Genomic DNA, 21,229 nt, shown 5'->3' with positions numbered 1-21,229 from the left:
AATGATTTGAAATCAAGATTTCAAGTCCATCTTTTGTTTGATTGCATACAAAGACACATTTCTCGCCATCGATGATTTAGCCCTAAATTTCTCATCTAAAACTATAGGCTCCTGAAAGCTTTGGCGCCCTCCTGTGGTCACAAAAGACATACACGCCTGCTCAGTATTCCTTGTACTATTGAATACTGTCAGAGTGCAACTTCTGTGTGTTTATCAAAGCAAAACATGAATGGCTGAAGTCCTACCTATCTATCCATCCATCCATCCATCCATCCATCCATCAATCAAAGAATATCGATCTGAAAGTGTACGTTTGAATTAAAAAATAGCTTTTGACAAAAGCACACGAAACCATTCAATAAAAACATAGTTGCACAAATAAAATTCAAAACTTAAACAAAACGCAAAACATCTGTTTGTTCTTTCAAGAAAAGGCTGTCGCGGTTCCTGTAATGGCCACTGGAGGCCGTGGAATCTCATCACTGAGCGCGGTGGGAAAATGGCATCCCTGGACCGCCGAGCAGCTCTTCTCTGCCCGGCTTCGATGCCATGGGACAGCGGGCTTGCAGCCGTGAAATAGCAGCACTGCGACTATTTATTTAAACACACACACACACGCACATTCGACCAGAAAAGGTGGCCATTCGTGTTGTATTTCCTCCACCTTGCCGCCTTCCCAAACAAGTCCCCCTTCCTCCTCTTCGAGGAAGCTAACATTTGCACATTAAGGCGGCGTCAGGAGGCGCTAGCAACGCCGTTTTCAACACCACCCAAAAGGCGCTGGATGATTGACAGAAACACGGCAGAGCTAAAATGAGGTAAGAAGACGTTCTTGCAGTTTTTACGGATTTGTAAAAGTCGGTTGATGATACTGAAAGTTAGCTCGGGTGAGGGCCTGTCACCTGCCCCTCAAATAAGGTGCACTTGATGTGATTGGCCGGCCAGCAGGTCAGGTGTTCTCTGACACAATCCGTGCGCGTGTGTGTTGAGCATGCGCACAAACGCCTCAATTATAACTGTATTTACATTTCCGGTTAAGACAGCCAGTCAGTACCACCGCCCTGCTCCATTGTAAATTTGGGTCAGAAAAAGATTGCCAATTTAATACAGCATTTAGCATATTTGAAAAATAAAACGGCCTGAAACCCTTTTTAGTGCAGGTGTTGAAAAAGTGGGGGCGGTTAATCACTGCCGTAGTGCCAGTTAGCAAAATTTCTACCATACTGTACTATTTTTTCTTCTTTCCCATAATTTAACAGTACATTGCCATCTTGCATCAAAAATGAATTTTGGGATAAGATTGTGCTGAACGGAGACCTAATGCACAGCAACAGACTGTCAGATGTATTAAAGTATTTGCCCAGCTGTCATTGATGATATCCTTGTTATCTTGACTGACTTTGCTGTGGTTGCTTGTTTAGCATTCTCATTCTGACCCAAGCCCAGCCCGCTCATGCTCTCCAAAAGCAGGATCGATCGGCGGGAGCGAATGTCACCCGCTGTGCGTGATGTGTATTGATGGCGTCCATTGTGACCCATATGAATAATAATAATTGTAGCCATTTGCTGGTTAAATGTGGGACAAGGGCAAAGAGGTTTTGGAAAAGTATTACTTCAACCAGCCGATCTCCAAGCCACAAGGAGAAATTCAGTGTCTGTCAATTAGATAAAACTATTTGCAAGCAAAGAATTAAAAACTAACATGAACCTGTTTATTTGAATACTTGCGTGCGTTGCCGGGGATACAAGGACTTAACTGCATGTCCGTCGTTGCACAGTAGAGCAATGTCAGATGATCAATTAAAGAATCCCACTGGCCAAATGCAGCAGGACAAAGCCAGAGAGCTGTGTACTAGAAAGCGAGTGCGCAGTGTAAATATGGCAGGGATTTATTTCTTCCAAACCATGATTGCTGCAGAGATTATGATTTTTTATTTATTTATCTGAACATCATTTATAATCCGCATGCATCTGCAGAAGATGAAAGCACATCAATATTAAAGGTTCAAAGGTTCAAAGTTTGGATGACTGGAAGTCTGGTTTGATGAAAAGTGTGACCCAGCAATGTTGGGTGTTCTTTTTTTTTTTTTTAAACCTCACTACTACTCAACTGCAGAGGGTACCAGGCAAGTGTAAGGTTATTGGCGGTAGGAATGGGAATTGGAGTAAATGTACTCGATTATGGGGTAAAATTGATCTTTTACATGATAACATATTCATTAACCCGTTGTAGTCTGACAACTGGCCCAACCATTTTAGGAACCGATTAATAATAACGTGTTGTGCTGCTGTTCTTCCCATTATGTGCTTCTATTCACAGCCACTCAACACAGTGCATCACTGTCAATGTCTCTCTCGAGCTGCGTTGTATTACTCTGTTAATGAACAACCTGTGAAAGTGTGTGCACGTGTATGTGTGTGTGTGTGTGCGTGCGTGCGTGTGTTTGTTCGTCCTGAGATGTGAGCCATCAGATGAATTAAATTCTCTCTCTCTCCTCCTCTTGCTCTGTGTCTGTCTCTCCACGTGGTTTTACGCTTGCCCAATCCAGCAGATGGTAGGGGGAGGTGGATGAGGGTGATGGAGGAGGAGAGGGGGAAAAGAGGAAGGGAGGGAGGGCTGGCAGGACCAGCTCTCGACACAGCTGGGAGGGGAGAAATGGAGGGAGAGATGGATAGAGAGGGAGTAGGTAATCCAATGAGACACCGAGAGGGGAGGCAGAGCGAGGGCAACGCCTCAAAGCACCAGGAATCTCTCTCCATCGCACTCTCTCTTTTTTCTCTTTATACCCAGCATCCTCGCTCGCTCTCGTCCGGCTCTTGGCGCTAACTGGAATCCAGCTTTTCCTTTTATTTCCTGAGGTGGCATTGTCATCTTTGTGTATTGTGGAGTCATCTCGCTCGTTTAAGGAGTTGGGATATCGGTTAGTGGGCTGTTTTTTTTAGCGAGAGAGGAGGGTGATGCCTTCCTAGCATTTCAGGTGCTATGTCGCCTCTTGAACTCTGACGTCTTCTACGGAAGCCTGGACCGATCATAAAAAGGAGACTCTAAGGCGCGCATTTGGCGTTTCTTTTTTCGCCGACATGGACATCAACCTGCAGTCGCACCGCTTCTACTTCCCGCAGATCTACTGCGCCGAGCCGGGGGCTCAACCACAGCTAAACGAGTTCAAAGTCAGGTAGTTAATTTTATTTTTATTTTTTAAAAGAACGTATGATTCTGTCTCTAGGAGTGCAGCTCTGCCTCAGCGGTGACTGTGGCCTTACAGATGGGAGGAGGGGCAGGAGGAGGTGAGGATGCATGCTAGTGTATTTGGCCCCTGGGAGCAGCATTGATGGCCAGTGAAGGCTCATCAAGCCGGGCGAGAGCGCAGCAGTGGGGGTGCTGACAGAGCTGCGGTCGGGTCACAAACGTGGTCGTTTTGTTTTTTTCAGGCGCCTCCCTGAACGCATCCTTTGTTCTTCATGCCGGCATTGGTGTTCCTGTGTTGCATCCACAGGCTGCCCTCGTGTTTGCCTGAGGCGCCAAAAACCAACCAGTTCACATATGGTCGCTGTTGCTGACAATTACTGATGTCACTTAATGTGATTTGATTCAAATCTTTCAAAGCTGTAACTTGTAGGCTTGTGGGTAGAAACAAGAGGAACGTGGGGGGGGGGGGGGGGGGGTTGTGCATAAATGTCTGTATGTGCTTACAAGATGCGGGGCCTGGTTTGATGGGATGTGACATTGGTGTGTGTGAGTGTCTTGGTGTGAGCTGTGGCTGACAGCTGCTGCATAAGCGTACTCATTGTGTTTGTGTTTTACCCGTCCTCTGGCATTCAACAAATGGCAGAAAGTTGCAGTGGCTCTCCTTTCCCATAGCCGGGGACATTGCATTCAGTTAGTACAGTGGTGCCTTGAGATCCAAGTGACTTGACTGTCTGATGTAAAAATCTCACAAGGGTCGCGGACATGCTGGAGCCTATCCCGGCTGCCTTCGGGCAGTAGGCGGGGTACACCCTCAACACCCTAAAGCAGCAGTTGTCCTGGCTTCACAGATTGTGATATGTTTGACCGCGACTCCTCTAACAGCTCCGATTAGTGCAGCTTTAAGGGACTCAGCTTGGCTAAGAAGCTTTTTCCTTTGGCAGCGGTGCCCCACTGTTGGAACAGGTTTACAGGGGCGTGATGCTTCACTATATCGCGATCACCATACCAAGCATACGCCCGCCGTCCCTCCACCCCCATCTCAACTGGCCATGTCGCCCACGTGAAATATTAGCATAAAAAAGGTTAGCCACAATTAGTGTTTGGCAAATTAGCTCCATGCGGATCAGCTCAGGAGGTGAAATTGTATGTGGGCGATTTGTTCGGTGAGCCTTTGAAGTGAGAGGGAAGGTGATGTGGAAGAATGAAAGATGGGGGATGGGGAGAACCGCAAAGCTCAGCAAAAGGGACGCAAGTATGAAAGTTGACCGATTATTTTTTCCCCCCCCATTTTTAAATAACTAATACTGTACTGAATTAGGTATGTGGGAATGAAGTCGACCCAGCAATTTTCCGTCTAGTACAGGGGTGGGCAAACTTTTTGGCTCGGGGGCCGCATTGACTTTTAAAATTTGACAGAAGGGCCAGGTCAGCACGAGCTATGGTACATTAAAAAAAAATTGCATTTGTTGACAGTCCATATCAAACATCAACAGAACAAAAGCATGAAAGTACGGTATTAATATACTTTTTTTGAATGACAAAAGTGTTGTTGATGACCTATTTTAGCCTGTGCATCGCTGCAGATGGGTTGTGATCAGACCAGTAGAAGTAGAGCGATACAGAGGTACTAGGTGGTCGAAAAGATTGCCCCGCCCCCCCGTGTTCTGCAACTTCAAGTCAATGCCCCACCTGGCGGTGAAATGCCTGTCATTACAAGTCCAATTGAAATGAATGCAATCATTCACATCGAACCTTAATTGTGGACCAACCTTCGGCGGGCCGGATTAAAAAGACCAACGGGCCGGATTCGGCCCGTGGGCCGTAGTTTGCCCACCACTGGTCTAGTACCTTGTGAAAGTCTGGAGTCTTTTTTTTTTCCTGTTGCTCTTCTGTATCAATAACTTTGACATTAAGGGAGGAATGAAATGAACTCAGCATTTTTTGGTGTGTAACAGTGTGTGTATCTGCAATAATGCCGAGACAAGGGTGTGAAGTTTAACACAGAAACTCATTTCTCTCGCCTTGTTGAGTTGACAGTTATCACAGTCAGAGACTGATGTCATCAAATTGTCACTTGGTGAATATGCACACAGTGTAGATCAGTGTCTTGCTTTTGCTTGGTTCTTTGTAAAAGGCACTGTCGGATACATTCAGGACCTTGTGTTATGGCCATTTTTCACTGTATCTCTTCGTGAGAAGGGCTTCAGTGTCTGTTGAGGGGGGCTTCTTTTCGCTGCATGTGTTCCCATAAAGCATTTAAGAGTTTCCTGGTTGCTGATGCTGAGAGATGTAAAGCAGTAACAGCAATAGCAGCTTCTGGGGGTAGGAGGTTGACGTGAAAGTTTAATGAGATGCTTTTATAGAGGCATTATCAAGCACGTGTCTAAATGCAGCAGAGTTTAAAGTGGTCATGATGAGAAATGTTCTCCAGGCTTTGGGCTGCATGGACAAAACCCCCGATGGTGACTTGAAGGTCATGTCAGCAGAAATAATCAAATGTCCTTAAGCTCCAAATGGAGACACTGGCGAGACAGATTCCACCGCAGTGGTTTTATCACAGTTGGATAGTGACAAAAGCCTGGTGTGAATTGCTTACAATAATAATATGGCTGTGCACAGAGAGGAACCGGTTTACAAAAGAAGAGTCACTGGTACCAAATTGATGATTTGGTTGCTATACTTAACTACTTTATCTTCTGTTTGGAAAAAAAAAAGCCAAACACATTTTTGATTCCCTTTGATAACATATCTTATCTTATTAATTGATTCAATCGGGGGTGTCCCATCACTTTTGTCCATATTTATTCCGTATTTCACACAGAAAGTGCCTGCCGCGTCCTCATGAGACATTTGAGTATGATCATAATGCCAGCATCAGACAGGATGTGGCATATCATTGCTCGCTCCGTTAATGAGTAGACTGCCATGTGGTTTTTCCCTCTTCACTAATACATTTATTTATTTATTTCTCACCACTGCTCATTCATCTTTTCGTCTCAACCAGGCAGCCATATTTTCTAGGCCAGAGCCAATATTTTATGGCTGTTGTCATGCCAACAGATTAGCCTGCTCGTGCATGCTTGTAACAGTATAATCAGTGTGTGTGTGTGTGTGTGTGTGTGTGTGTGTGTATTTAATTCGAGGGGGCTCCCTTTAAATGTCAAGCAGCACGTGTAGACAGTGTTTGAAAATATAAACAGGATGGGGTTTCTTTTTCCATAATTGTCGCCATCAGCGCTGGACACGCAACCAAATTCCATGGCCTTCAAAAAGGATTACGTGAATTAGCATTAAAACTGTTGTCAATGCTCCAAGTGGCCAAATGAGCTTTACGCTTACTGATCCCCTCCCTCTCCAAAATCTCCTGCTTGCAGATTTTTTTTTTTCCACTGTGGGAAACATAAACAGGATCTGGCTTCTGTTTCTGAAATAGGAGACGTAAACGTATTCATAGCCCTCACACATGCACAATGCCGCTGTGTGTGTTTAGCATGTTCAATCGCCGGTAGCGTTCAACGTTTAATTACGTTTGTGTTATGCTGTTTGCTTTTGTGCAAGCGCTAAAGGTGGAAATAAAACTTGTTCCATTACTTGGACAGAAAGACGTTGTTTAAAGTACATTAAGCCCGACCCCTCCAGAGTTGAACTATAAATATACCATAAACTATGATTCCAAACATCATATATGACTTTCAAAATGTTTCCTAGCTTATTCCTTTTAAATTCAGTACAGAAAGATGTGCGCGGTGGAAAAGCTCACTGGAGTCCATGAAGGACGTGGAAACACGCAGTATACTGTATTCACGGAAGACAAAAACACAAAACAGTTTGTTGACTGTTGTGAGGATTTGGACGTTACCGCCGAACAGCTGCCGAGCGCCACAAAGACACCTTCTGTTAGCTCATCCTTTAGCGCGACACTGTGATGGACTGTGTGAGAATCACTAACTGTAGTGTACGCAGAGAAGAAGAAAAAAACCCAAACACAAATTAATCAATCTCTATATTGATCAAAGTCTCAATGGACTCTGTGGATAATGTCAAACCAAGACAAAAGTCTGAGGCGCAGCTGAAATATGAGTCAATTTGAGGAAAACATTCTCAAATCTTGAGGTCAGAGGTGTAATTATTGAAACTATGAGTCATAGTATGATGAGACATAATTTTATATGATGAGCAGCACAATATATATATATTTTAAATTAAAGCATGCATCTTAAAAGGAACCCCCCCCCCAAAAAAAAACTTACAAGCCCGATCTGTCCTTTCTCCTTATAAAGGTAAGACAAAGGCAGCTTGATTGATATAGCACATTTCATACGCAAGGTAACTCAATGTGCTTTACATAATTAAAAGTCCAACTTTTGAAAGCATTAACAAGCAAAAGAACTAAAGACATCCAAAAAAGACACCTCACAAGAACATTAAATGTTTGAGTCATGTCATGTCACAAAAATAAAGTCGAAATATCACCAGCTCATCTCAACAGCATCTTTGTTTTGACAAGTTACATTACACATCATTTTGCATTTAAGGTTGTAACACACACACACACACACACACACACACACCAGAAAATGCAGCCATGTGTTTAATTTATTTTCTTTAACTTGTCGACTCAGTTAAACTTTAAGCGGGGCGTCTCGGCAACTGGCAGAAAATGGCGTCGGAGAGTCCCAGTGGCATTGAAAGCAGCATGAATAAATGAGACGCCTGTGCTAAAAGAGAGGCAAAGAAGGCGGATCTGAGGGGAGGAAACGGAAACACACACACACAGACACACACACGCACACACACACACACACACACACACACACGCTCATACGCAAGCAGAGCAACCGTGCAGCTTGGATCAAATATGAATAGTTTCTTCACGAGACATGAATAAGTCACAAACACGCATACACTTTAAATGTCACCCAGGCTGCCACAGTGAATTCTGACAGGAATCTCAACAAAGCACTCATGCGAGAAGAAGCGCAGATTTATTAATAACATGAATTTTATTCGCACAGAAGGTCAGCAAAATATTAGAAATGGCTCTCGGTGTGATGCAATGCAGTTAGTTGTCCAACCGCAGTGACGAACATTGTTTTACGCAATACAGAAGTCACTCCATTGCATTCAATCAAACAAGAATGAATAAACTGTGCATTAACATGTCAGTTCATTTACTCCCTGCCCTTTCTTCCTTTTTTTCGCTAATTGTTTAAACCAAATGCATTCAGTGGCTTTTCCAGCAGCTGCTGATGCTCTTAATGAGACAATGTGTGTGTGTGTGTGTGTGTGTGTGTGTGTGTGTGACCTCCAGTGTTGTGTCTGGCTGCTTTGTCCATCTGACTGTTTGTCTCTGCCCACTGTGGCACGCTTTGTCGCTCCACTTTCCCTTTACTGTCATCACACACACACAGTTAACGCACGCACACACCTGTACCATGTGTTCCGCTGACAAAAGACACACGTGCAAGAGGAAAAATGAGTTAATTCAATGGAATTACGTCGGAGGCGGGGAGCAAAAACAGACAAGGAGCAGCCAACACAGTTTTGACTTGCAAATGAGATGAACTAGGAGGAAGAAGAGAAGAAGAAGATGCCCCATCTGTGTCTCGGCCTCTGCAAAGCTAAAATTAGACCACCAACCCTAGAGGCAAAGACAAAAAAGCTGCGTCAGAAAAGGGAAGAAGGGAAGGTAGTTTGGGAAGTGAAAGAGGGAAAGCACAGTGGAAGGAATTTTATTATTATGCACAGCACGCTCAGTAAGTACATCCGGCTCACAGGTCTGAGATCTGGGGTTGGAATGGGCCTCTTAAGTATGAATGTGATTGTGATGATTTTATTTATTTATTTTTTTTGGTATTTGCCCAGCAAACGGTTGGCGACCAGTTCATAGTGTTCCCCGTCTCTTGCCCATTGTCAGCTGGGGTTTTGGCTCCAGTTTACCCTTGACCCTAGTGAAGATAAGTGCCACAGGAAATGAATGGCTGCGTGGACAATGCACTCATGATGCTACCAGAATCAAGTAAAATTTTCATGAGAAGCTAATTATAATATTGTGGAAATATAGTTTCAACGCTACAAAAAAAGGTTACATTCTTTCCATTGTAATGAATGAAGTCACATTATTATCCTGAAAGAGGTAAACTTTTTTTGCCTTTTTATTTTATTTTTTTACTCCGCTTCATGTGCTCGATGGCTCATTTTGCCTTGTAGCCAGGTTCTAATTAGCGTAGTGTAGCACAAACACAGGAAGCTGGGAGTAGACGCCGACCACCCACCACCTCTAATGGTCGATGTTTTTTGCTCATTAAATGAAAACTGCATACCGGGCAGGCTGGAAACAAACAGGTTGCGGTTAACTCAGAGCTTCCTCTTCAGGTGCAAAAGCAGCAGCAGTGTGACGCTCGTGTATAAGAGGAAATGTCCAAGGTTGCACATTTTATCCTGTCTCCTAATTGGTTTGTTTTTGTCCCCCCCACCGACCCTCACCACACCCGCCCACCAGCGAGCAGAGCATCTGCCAGGCGAGGGCCTCCGTCATGGTCTACGACGACACCAGCAAAAAGTGGGTTCCCATTAAGCCGGGCCAACAAGGCTTCAGCCGCATCAACATCTACCACAACACCCCCTGCAATACCTTCAGGGTGGTGGGTGTCAAGCTGCAGGATCAGCAGGTGTGTCATGCGTCACCCGTCTGTCAACATTGATGCACACAGAGAACCCAATCACCTGTCTAGGCCTTTACCGACACACATACTGTCATGTAAATGACATGCATGCATAACGTGATCATCTGGGTATCCACACACACACACTCAAATGTATGATGGATGACATGTCTCCTCACGCGTGTGCAGGTGGTCATCAACTATTCCATCGTGAAGGGGCTGAAGTATAACCAGGCCACGCCAACCTTCCACCAATGGAGGGACGCTCGGCAGGTGTACGGCCTCAACTTCGCCAGCAAGGAGGAGGCCACCACCTTTTCCAACGCTATGCTTTTCGCCCTCAGCGTGCTCAGTGCCCAAGACGGAGGTGGGTCACCATCCAAAGAGCATCGTGCCGTATTCTAAATAGTACTGCGGCATACTCAGGAATATTTTGGGGATTATTTACAATAAATGCATCAACAATTATTTCATGAGATGAATGAATTTAAAAAAACGTAATAATACAGGCTTTTTCTCTTTCCCCCCTCCTCCTCCAAATAAATGTACCCATTGGCCCATAATCGTGTTTTCTTTGAAACGTGAAAAGACCAGATTTAATATCTGTTTTAAAAAAATTAGAGGGGGGAATCAGTCTGGCTGGAGATTACTCTGATTACAATGAACCCACTTGTCAGTTGAACAAATGAAGAAATGTGAGGTATGCCAGAAAACATTTGATATCATGATCAATGAGTAGCCTCCCTGCCTCTCATGTAAGCGCATCACCTCCTCAATCATAGCGTCGATTGTAATTGAAACAAGACTCTGGGGTGCTCGCTGCACCTCTGCCGCCTTGGAGGTTTGCGTTACATGACAGATGATCTGTAGCTAGTTGGTAAGTGGGGGAGGGGCTTAAAGTGAGGCGATGATGGTGGCGGAGGTGGGAGGGCAGGCAAAGTCTAACTATGGTAGGCAGCAGCGAGTGGCTGTGTCAGTGCTTGTGTGTCTGTTACAGTCGCTTCCTCTTCTTCGGCATGTCATGTAGGTGCACTCTTGTATATCTCGTTTATGCATGATATTGTTTGATCGATTGACTTTGGCATTTCTGTTCATTTCAATGGGAAAAGTAGATTACGAGTGTTTTTGGCCCAATCTCACCATCTGCGTTAGTTGCATGAAGCTAGATTATCTCTGCATTCAAGCATTGCAAGAATGAAAGTGAGTGTTGATTTTTGTGTCAACGTGTGTTTAAGTGCCCTTGGTTTTATGCTTAATTGACTTTATATTGCTTGTTGGAGATGTTTCTCCCCCATTTCATCTTAGCTGCTTTCTCACACCTCTTTTCCTACGCAGGTCCAGCTGTACAGCGACAAGTCCAAAATGGACCAAGCTCAGAAGAGATGGAAGCTCAGAGAGCAAGGTGATTAGTTTTTTGTGATATATACAGTATGCTCTGTCTCGACTGATTAATCGGCTCATCGTAATTCTATTAAAGTTGGGCGATTCTCTATTTTTTTAAACAAGTTAACACATTCCAACATAAGACATTTAAATGAATCAGCCGATTAATCGGTCATCCAAATTCTACTCCGACAAACATTTTGGGCGGAGTTCCTCAGGAAAATGTGTCAGATCCTTTCATTTTCTTCACATTTTACTTATTGTAATGTCCTAGTACTATTGTCCATATCTTAGCTGTATGAAGAGTATTTTATCTACAGCGTGAGTTCCTGCAGGCAGATGATGGAGCAGCAGCAGCAGATACAGGCCCACATGGAGCGGGAGCGATGCTCCTCCAACTCAGGTTGTGATGTCACACAGTGATATCATATTAGACCAAAATGGCAGCTCGGGAACTCCCGCTTGCTCTTCTTCCTCCATCCAGGTTCTCCTTTCCAAGGCCACCCCGCCGTGCTCTCTGTGGCGCCCCCGGTTGTACCTCCTCCTGCGTGCTTGGCAGCGGGGCCTCCACCTCCACCACCACCTCCTGGACCTCCGCCACCCTCTGCCGGAGCCCCGCCTCCGCCACTGCCTCCCCCGCTAGCCAACCACGGGGAAGAGCCAACAGCCCAGACAGGGCTCGCTGCCATGATTGCCGGCGCCAAGCTGCGGCGGGTACAAAGAGTGAGGCCCCTCAATCTTCATGATTATAATTTAATTACTGTTTGTTATTATGTCCTAACATTTTTTTATCATTAATTAAACTATACATTGATATCAAAGTCTACATTCCTCTGTTCAAATGCCATTTTTAATTGAAAATGAGATCAAGAGGAATAATTCCAAATCTTTTTCCACCTTTCACGTCCCTATAAGAAAGGGACAGTTAACAAAAAAACATTTTATATAACTTTTCAAATGTCTTGGTCTTTCTGTTTTTGCTTTCTCTCCACTCTATGGCATATGTTCCATTTTTCAGCTTTTTAATTGAATGTTTTAACAATGATGCTTTACTCTCACCAGCCGGAGGAGAGCTTGTCCAGCTCGTCTAGTTCGTCCAACGGCAAAAACAGTGAAGTAAACCGGACGAGTGGCGGTAATGGAGGACTGATGGAGGAGATGAATGCTCTTTTGGCCCGAAGGTCAGACAGAAAAAGTGTTTTTTAATGTTATCGATATCTTTTTTCCACCTCGGTTGCCTTGTAGTCAGGTTTGAAGTTTGAGTTGCCACTTATGGTTCATGCTTGTGTGATATCACCTCCTTATTTATTAAGTAATTTAGTAAATAGTAATTTAATAAAACACAGACTAATGAGAATATTAATTATTGATATGTAAATGTTCTTGGCAGATCTTTTTTTCCCAATTCAATGGACGATGTGCTTGCTTCTGGTGTATGAACCGTGACCACCTGGGGGCAGTGTAATACCGACACTAAATAAACTACATGGAGATGGGCTTGGCTTATCCACGCCACTTTATTTTTGTTTTATTTACATACTTTTGAATATTTTTTTTATTCAAAACTTTCCTAACATGACACCTTCTCTTGCTCCCAGAAGAAAAGCAGCGTCAGAAAAGCCAGACGACAACCAAAGTGTGAGTGTGTGGCTCATCCGCTGATAAAAACTGTCTTATGCAAGAATTGTCACTGTAATGTTTAACAACTTTTAAATAAATACTGTCACGTGTGTGTCTTCCCTCAGGATGAGCCAAATTCTACTTCCCCCAGCACTAGGGGGGGTCAGAACGCCACAGGTAAGCGAACATTAGCATCACATCAAGATCTTGACGCATGATTGCATTTTAATTCATTATTTGAGAGATGTCAGATGCTTTGTGCTGTTATTTTCACGCAGATCACTCTATACGCATCTTCTTTGTACAGATGGCGCAAAAAAGCCATGGGACAGGGCCAACTCTGCGGACAGGGCCATGGCTTCAAGGTGAGATATATGTATTTTTTATTATGATAGTGAAACACGCAGAAAATGTATATAATATTTGCTTTAATGACAACCTCGTAGGATACGGCTTGCGGGGAGCGGCACGGACGCAGATGCGTTAGACATGGACAGAATGAAACAGGTACGCTGTCTCTACAATTAAAAAGACATTTTCTTTGCTTTACAAAAGACTGACATGTGTGTTCCTTCAGGAAATCTTGGAAGAAGTGTTCCGCGAGTTGCACAAAGTGAAGGAAGAAATTATTGACGGTGAGAGCTATTAATCTTATATTTTACCAATACATGTGAATGTCTTTATCAATTACGTTCAACAACATAGCCCAATCAAAAATGTTTACTCCACATTGGCAGCATATTGCATGGAGCTGCGATTTATTTATTGATTGATTCCCCACAGCCATTAGACACGAACTCATTCGAGTGAGCACAGCATAGATCTCACCTGTCCAAGGAGATGGAGAAGGAGTTGGGCCTAAACTGTGCCGTCCATTATGGTGTTGAAGAGCCACCGTAGCCGCCATGTTTTTGCGGTGTGCATTGACTTGAGGGGAAGTGCTGTAAGCATGTGTTTGTATGTGTGCGCGCACTTGTGTGTGTGTGTGCGTGTATGTGTGAGTGTGTGTGCATGTGTGTGAAGAGACAGTAAATTCTTTACGTTTGTCTCTTTCCCCCCCTATCTTTGGCCTGAAAAACATGAAAAAAAACCTCTATATTCAAATAGTTATATGGTGTCCAGGAGTTTATTCAACACTTTTTTTTTCAAATCATCATTACCCTTACTATCTTATTCTTCATTATTGGTATCTTTTTATTAGAGGGCATTAGCCAGTAAAAATGTGGTTCAACTAAAAGAATATGAATACAATCATAAAGGTAATCCCTCCGTTCGTTTTCTATAGCAGTAATCCTCAATAGGGACTGGAGCAATAGCCTATTCCAGTTGATTTAGGAGAGAGGCAGGCCATACACTGGACTGGTTGCCAGGAAACCACTTGTGGTCAGTACGAAGTGAAGCTGACATGCACATTTTTGGAGAGAAAGAAAAGTCATATTTAATTACTTATATGGTCCACAGGAGTTAATATTTTTACCCTTACCATATTTCTTATTAGAGTTTAGTTTAGAAAAAGAATATGCCCAAAGACAGCTGGGATAGACCCCACACACCCACAACTCTCGTGAGGATAAGCGGTTCTGGTAATGGATGAATGATAGTAAAGGTAATTTTGGACGTTTTTATTAATTTGCTTTTAGATTAATATTTTTAAATGAATTTATTTCCTTTTTTAACAGCAAAATGACACTTTTGACCAACAACAGTCACTGCAATACTCTTTAAAAAAAACACAACACCCCAGAATATTTGTGATCATGTTAATAATAATAATTTAAAAAACGTTTATTGGCTGCCAAGTATTGTTTATTCTGTTCTCTTTATGATGACAAAGTGCTTCCTTGTTGAAAAACAGAAGAAATGCACTGTTTTGAAATGAATTCAAATAAAACTGTGAACATCTTGGATAAATAAGGCTGACTCTTTTCCTTAATGTGGGTCGTCTTTTATAAAACAGTATTTCTTTCATTGCCTTGATGCCAACCCAAATTGTGCATTTTTTATATGGGTTGCACATAGACAAACACAAGCCTGGATGTATAAAATACAAAACCTGGCCCCCCCTCCAAAATAGACCCCCCCCCCCCTAAAAAAAACATTTCGGGCACACGGACGGATAGTGCGTGTTCGGGCAACGTCTGTCTGGCTATTCAAGTCTCGTGATGTTTCCCATGTATGTATATGAATAAATGGGATTTTTAAGAATCATGCTATCGCATGTTAGATTTTTTTGGGGGGGGGGCGGGGGGGGGGGACTTCCGCCTCGCTATCCAGGTCTCGCGATATTTCCTTACGTAGTCGCAAAGCGGCGACGAGATCTGGTGCGGGACGGAAGAGTGGCGAGAGTTGGAGCCGAAGAAGAAGCAGTGAGGTCGGCCAGAGCGAGAACCGGAGCTGGGGGGCGTGTGAGAGGTAACGCGGCGGGTCCCGAAAGCCCGGAATTTGGTACATAAACGCGGCGTGAATGAGACAGGCAAGCTGGAGGACTTCGACATGGCATCCGGAGAAACTCTGTACATCGGGTCGGACGGCACGGAGATGCCGGCCGAGATTGTGGAGCTCCACGAGATAGAAGTGGAGACCATACCGGTGGAAACCATCGAGACCACGGTGGTCGGAGGCGAGGACGACGACGAAGACGACGACGATGTACAGCCCATGATCGCGCTCCAGCCGCTGGACGACGAACCGGGGTCCCTCCACCACCACCAGTACCACCACCACCACCACCATCCAGAGGTTATCCTAGTCCAGACACGCGAGGAGGTAGTCGGCGGGGATGATTCTGACCTGCATACGGATGACGGCGGCGGGGGCTTCGAGGACCAGATTCTCATCCCGGTGCCAGCCCCCGGGGTGGAGGACGAGTACATCGAACAGACGTTAGTGACTGTCGCCGGGAAGAGCTCCATGGGACGGGTGAAACGAGGAGGCGGTAGCGGTGGCTCGGGCGGGAAGAAAGCGGGGAAAAAGAGCTATTTGAGCGGCGTGGAGACAGGAGCAAGGAAATGGGAACAGAAGCAAGTGCAGATAAAAACTCTGGAGGGGGAATTCTCCGTGACGATGTGGGCGTCGGGTAAGTCTTGTTTGTTAGCCCCGCCACGGCTGTAACATCTCGGCTACACGAGGCCTTCTTTGCCAGGGCGTTGTCCTGCTGCTGCACCCGACTAGTTCCTGGAGTGTTCCGTCCCGTCGCAAAGTGGCGAGCGAAGCCGCACATGACTTTTGGTTCGACGCGGAAACTTCGACCAAATGTTTTTGTTTTGACGGGAAGCCATGTTTTAAGTGTTACTGGGCGCCGCCATATTCCCCGAGTCCAGAGAAGTATGGCGGCGGCCCCCGAAAAAAATGGCGACCGTGGCGGGCCCAAACATAATCATGCCTATGGTCCCATGGTACTCCACCGAACCGGACTAAATGTCCCATTCTGGCCGGATTTGGGTTCACAAAAACTCGTAATTCCTCGCCGTGCAAATGTTAACACAGTAGTCGTGCGTAAGATGTCTTTATCGGCTTTTTGGGCCATTCTGGGGCAAAATATTTTTCGTTAGCTAATGGCTAACTTCAAAGAGTGGTTAGCAGTTTGCTGCTTCGAAGGAAGTAGCAGGCCTCGATTATCCAAGTCTTGTGTAGCGTCAGCAATGCGTTCCACGCGTAGTTATTTTCTTAAAGTCTGTTTATTGCTTTGGTAGTTACGTAGAGGCCAAAACATGTCTTTTATGCATAAGGATAGGTTTAAAAGCACTAAACTGTTTATTTGTAGACATCCACTGCAGTGTTTCCAAACTCTTAGTAAGCCAGTGCTCACCCCATTAACATTACAAAATGTTACTAAAAGTATGTAAAGCTATTCTGTATGTGAATGAAGTGAAATTGGATTTGAGAAATTTGTTCTTTTTTCTTTCACATTCAGGGATGGGAATTGATCAAAATGGAGCAATTCCAACTAAATTAGCAACACTTGGTTATCTATTTGCTTATCAATTCTCATTGGGTGATGGAATGAGACGATACAAATGATATACTATGTCGTTGTTGTCATTAAAATCATTTAAAGTCATGATATATTAAAAACACTTCATAGTGTTCTGATGAATGTAGAAGCACAATTTTATATCTCAATATAGATAAAATTGAGTGATTCCTGATGAAGATAAATTGGAGACAGTGACCCTAAAGAAGGCCAGGAAGCAAAGCTGGTAGTGATGGAAATGAGAGCGACAGCCAAGGTTGGATGTTTTGGGGAAAAAGTTAAGAGGGAGCCGGCTTAGATGGTAGAATGGTAATGTGTATGAAACTGCTGGAAAAGGATCAAGGCCAAGACCAGAGAGGTTGATATCGGTGTTACAGTTGAGGAATGCAGAAGATAAACTGCGGTGGATCAGGATGGGACTCTGTGGCGACCCCTAATGGGACCAGCCATAAGGAAAGGAAGAAGATCATGTTTTTCCTTTCAATCACATGAAATTATTGCAACATTTCTCAGAACTTTTCTCCATTTATTCATAAAACTATTTTGAAAAACAAAAGATGAATAAATATGCATTCAGTGGGAAAATGCCATTTGGTTGGATGAAGCATGGGTTGATGGGTCAGAGGCACAAGGATGACAGGTGAAGTAACTGTTAGTGTATTCCAGTGTACATTAGATGTTTAATATCGCTGTGCTCTGTTTCCCCACTTTGACAACATGAAAGCTTTGTAGTTGTAGCAATCAGCCCCGCTCTCATCTTTCTGTGTGAAAATTTCCCAAACTTTTAATACCTATCCAAATCTATTTGGGAGGCTTTACATTAAAAAAAAAATCTTCAGTAATGTTGCTTAATGCAGCCGTTTCACACAGACTTGCCTGCAGGCACATGCCATTGTGTGTTCGGTTCAGTTCTGTAATGTATTTCTAGACAACCATAAAGACATTGACCACGAGTCGGTCGTGGAGGAGCAAATTGTGGGTGACAACTCCCCGCCCGACTACTCTGAGTACATGACTGGCAAGAAGCTCCCCCCGGGCGGCATCCCAGGCATTGACCTCTCAGACCCCAAGCAACTGGCCGAGTTTGCCAGGTAGAAACCTCTTGGACAAGTTGTTATTAATAATGAAAATCCTCTTTAATTCCCCCAAAGTACTGTTATTCAGTTACATCATCTGCTAAATGTATTTTTTTGGCCCCAAACAGGATGAAACCCAGGAAAATCAAAGAGGACGATGCTCCCAGGACGATAGCGTGCCCTCATAAAGTAAGTTCAATTTCATCCCTGCTGACCTCCAGAGGCGGTGCCTAACAGCACGGAATGTTCCTGTTTGGTTATCCAATACCAGGGTTCTTTGTGGCTCAGAAAAAAAAGATTTATTTATTTATAGTGGGTGGTGGCTTAATTGATTTTGAAAGAAATTTTCTCTCAATCTCTCTCTTTTTTTATGTGTGTGTGTGTGTGTGTGTGTGTGTGCACGCACGCACGCATGCTTGTTTCCCTCACCAGGGCTGCACAAAGATGTTCAGGGACAACTCGGCCATGAGGAAGCACCTGCACACCCATGGCCCCCGCGTCCACGTCTGCGCTGAGTGCGGCAAAGCCTTCGTGGAGAGCTCCAAGCTCAAGCGCCACCAGCTCGTCCACACGGGGGAGAAGCCCTTCCAAGTGAGCCTTTTAAAGATCTGAAAATGACGCATTATTATCAGACCCGAGATACACTTGAAGCCGGCAAATTAGTACTTATCAGGCTGCGTGATAAAATGTGTGAGGTAAAGGGATTTAATGGAACCATTAGACGAGGGTTAACAGGTTTTCAGCATTTACATATTGATTTTCTTGCTGTTTGGGCAGAATATGTACTTGTCATATCCAATATTTAAAAAGATTCAGAGTACACCCTCCTGCACTGCAAAATTGTAGTCAATTGACAGCAGTCATTTTAAGTCTAAAATGTTTTCCGACAAAGGAATTCATCTTTTTTTTTTTCTTGAACCCTTGACCTAGCCACACACTTCATATTAGAGAAATGGGAAATGTAAACTCAACAAAGCTCGGTTGAGAAAGCAATTATTTTGCCTTGGATTCAAACCAGTGGATAGCTGTGTTCGAGGCTTTTTCATCGTGTGCAAAGAAAAGACTTTAGCTGCGTAAAACGGGCATGAAGACGCATTTTTTTGCCAATACGGCTGTGCATTTTCATTTATTTATTTATTTATTTATTTATTTGAGGGGTGGGCGAGGTCTTGCACTGGTCTTAAACGTGTTAAATTTAACTTGAAGTGACCGGCAGGAGCCCTGATTATGTGTGTGTGTCTTTTGTGTCCCAGTGCACCTTCGAAGGCTGCGGCAAGCGCTTCTCGCTGGACTTCAACCTCCGCACCCATGTGCGCATCCACACGGGCGACCGTCCGTACGTGTGCCCCTTTGACGGCTGCAATAAGAAGTTTGCGCAGTCCACCAACCTCAAGTCGCACATCCTCACACACGCCAAAGCCAAGAACAACCAATGAGACACACTCCCATCTGCTCCTCAATGCGCCGTAAACACCCCCCAACAAAACAAAAAACACTGAACACTCGTTTTTTTCCTGCCCCACCCCGCCGCCATTGGCATTTCGAATGGGATAGATGGAGCCTGCTCCCTCCGCAGAAGACTTGTTTTTGCCAGAGTGGTTTTCATATAGTCACATGGCTTTTATTTGCCATTCCGGTGTGCATATTGTACACCAACAACATATGTTACGCCCTTCTAGTCGGCACAAGAAAACAACCACCTATACTGTACTCATCATAGACGTTTGGACAAGGAGGTGTGATTCTTTAAAGTGTTTTATCAAAACATTTACTGGTTTTTCCGGTTCACGACCAGTGAGCGGTGGGATAAGTGCGAGTGTCACTTCCTTTTTGTTTCAAATGTGCTGTACAGACTTGAGAAAAATTACGCCTCTCTTTTTGTCTCCATGTTGTTGTATATCAACTGGCCACAATAAAAGAAAAAAACACTCATCCCTGTTGGAATAGTAACACGACTGATGCAAAGGCTGTCTCTCCTAATTCACCTTTCACATTTAAATTTTGTTTTTTATCTTTTATATTTCAGGCATCTGGCAGCAAAACAGTTCATCAGATGTGTGTGTGTGTTTTTTAATCATTGTACGATTTTGATTTCGAAGACGGTTTGCAACAAATGGTAAGATGTATTTGCTTGAACTAATATTTGAGGTTGCCTTCTCTCGTGTGACCTTTTGCTGTTGTAGTTTCCAATATTTTGGTGAGCTTATTTGCATAAGTACGTGGGTCAAACTGATATCGCCGCAGTAATAAATACTTTGTTAGAGGAAGTCATTTTCATTATATTCATGTAATTTCCACTTTACAGTAAAGCAGGACAAGTGATTCACTTGAATGGTATTTACTTATTTCAACATGTGCGTTCATGAAATATCTTGTGATTTGCTTTTAATTACTAGGAAAATTTAGGGATACTAATGTAATAGATTTTTAAAAAATATATACATATAATTTATTAATAGTTATCAATTTTTGTTTATATCCTTTAGAAAATTGAAGGGTATTTGTAAGTATTGAATTTTTATTTTTTGCTGATTTTTGGGGGATTTTGTAACCTTTTAAATAGGGACTTTGCTAGAAAATGGAGGGACATTATTTTTAAATTAAAGAAATAGAATATGGAAGGAAAATGGTCAGTGATATGCTTTTATAATTTTCTATTTTATTTCTTAACTAGAACAGAGACTGGGATTCTTTCCAAGTTAACTGCGCTAACAGGTAAGTCTCCCCCCACCCCCCATTTCCTAATTCAAGCCGTTTTACACCCAGATGCTGCCCTCTGCTGGTCACAGGTGTCATCACACTGGGAGCTCTCCAAGGTGCTGTTTTACTGTCGTGTGAGTCAAATGCAAATCTTTTTAAGTGCCTTTTCATGCATGAATTGTTAGCACATTACATAGACTCATGCACACACATTGGTAGGCAAATCCAGAAATATGTTATGTCACGCATCGAACAAAGACTGGCATCTAAAGCAAAAGATTACGAATTACATTGACACACACCACTGATGAGAGTTTGTTGCAGTGAACATACCGTGAAATCCAGTCTTGGTGTGTTTTGTGTGACTAATGGTGCCTATATATATGGTCTCAAGAAGGACCATATATGATATGATGATTGTGTTGCTAATCTGTGACATATCCAAGACCAATTGACCACTGTACTAATTTTGGACAATTCACTCTTTGTGGCATTTTTGGAATAGGCATTCGGTACAAAAACAAAAAACAATACTGGCAATTAAAGAGTTAATATTCTAAAACTCATTTAATGTTTGGTAGTTTTAAGCAGTTTCGCAGTTTTGTCTGCATTTACTGCTGGA

At 43.6% G+C, this 21,229-nt stretch overlaps 2 protein-coding genes across 8 annotated transcripts; both read left to right on the top strand.

The window, feature by feature from the left end:
- The first annotated feature begins 471 nt into the window (after positions 1–471).
- Positions 472–15,071, top strand: evlb (Enah/Vasp-like b). Of its 6 annotated transcripts, none has more exons than XM_086100267.1 (13): positions 472–818; positions 9,693–9,861; positions 10,045–10,222; positions 11,191–11,257; positions 11,559–11,641; positions 11,723–11,961; positions 12,301–12,419; positions 12,837–12,876; positions 12,984–13,035; positions 13,166–13,223; positions 13,305–13,365; positions 13,436–13,493; positions 13,642–15,071. In XM_086100267.1, the coding sequence occupies exons 1-13, from the start codon at positions 814–816 to the stop codon at positions 13,677–13,679; spliced, it is 1,167 nt and encodes a 388-aa protein (XP_085956393.1). In that variant the 5' UTR covers positions 472–813; the 3' UTR covers positions 13,680–15,071. The 6 variants fall into 6 exon arrangements, with proteins under 6 accessions (XP_085956393.1, XP_085956388.1, XP_085956394.1 ...); XM_086100262.1 differs by lacking the exon at positions 472–818 and adding an exon at positions 2,676–3,176 and having other exon boundaries at positions 12,840–12,876; XM_086100268.1 differs by lacking the exon at positions 472–818 and adding an exon at positions 2,678–3,176 and having other exon boundaries at positions 11,574–11,641; positions 12,840–12,876.
- Positions 15,072–15,169: 98 nt separating this feature from the next.
- On the top strand, positions 15,170–19,862 carry yy1b (YY1 transcription factor b). Of its 2 annotated transcripts, none has more exons than XM_086100269.1 (5): positions 15,170–15,934; positions 17,760–17,922; positions 18,036–18,096; positions 18,340–18,498; positions 19,161–19,862. In XM_086100269.1, exons 1-5 carry the CDS (start codon positions 15,352–15,354, stop codon positions 19,341–19,343), a joined length of 1,149 nt encoding a protein of 382 aa, XP_085956395.1. In that variant the 5' UTR covers positions 15,170–15,351; the 3' UTR covers positions 19,344–19,862. The 2 variants fall into 2 exon arrangements, with proteins under 2 accessions (XP_085956395.1, XP_085956396.1); XM_086100270.1 differs by having other exon boundaries at positions 15,171–15,934; positions 17,772–17,922.
- The last annotated feature ends 1,367 nt before the right edge of the window (positions 19,863–21,229 follow it).

Source organism: Hippocampus guttulatus, chromosome 20, assembly GCF_054856545.1.
Source record: "Hippocampus guttulatus isolate MCC_2025c chromosome 20, RoL_Hgut_1.0, whole genome shotgun sequence".
Classification (NCBI taxonomy): domain Eukaryota; kingdom Metazoa; phylum Chordata; class Actinopteri; order Syngnathiformes; family Syngnathidae; genus Hippocampus; species Hippocampus guttulatus.
The sequence above is the reverse complement of the archived record's forward strand: the minus strand, read 5'-3'. Positions and strand labels throughout refer to the sequence as shown.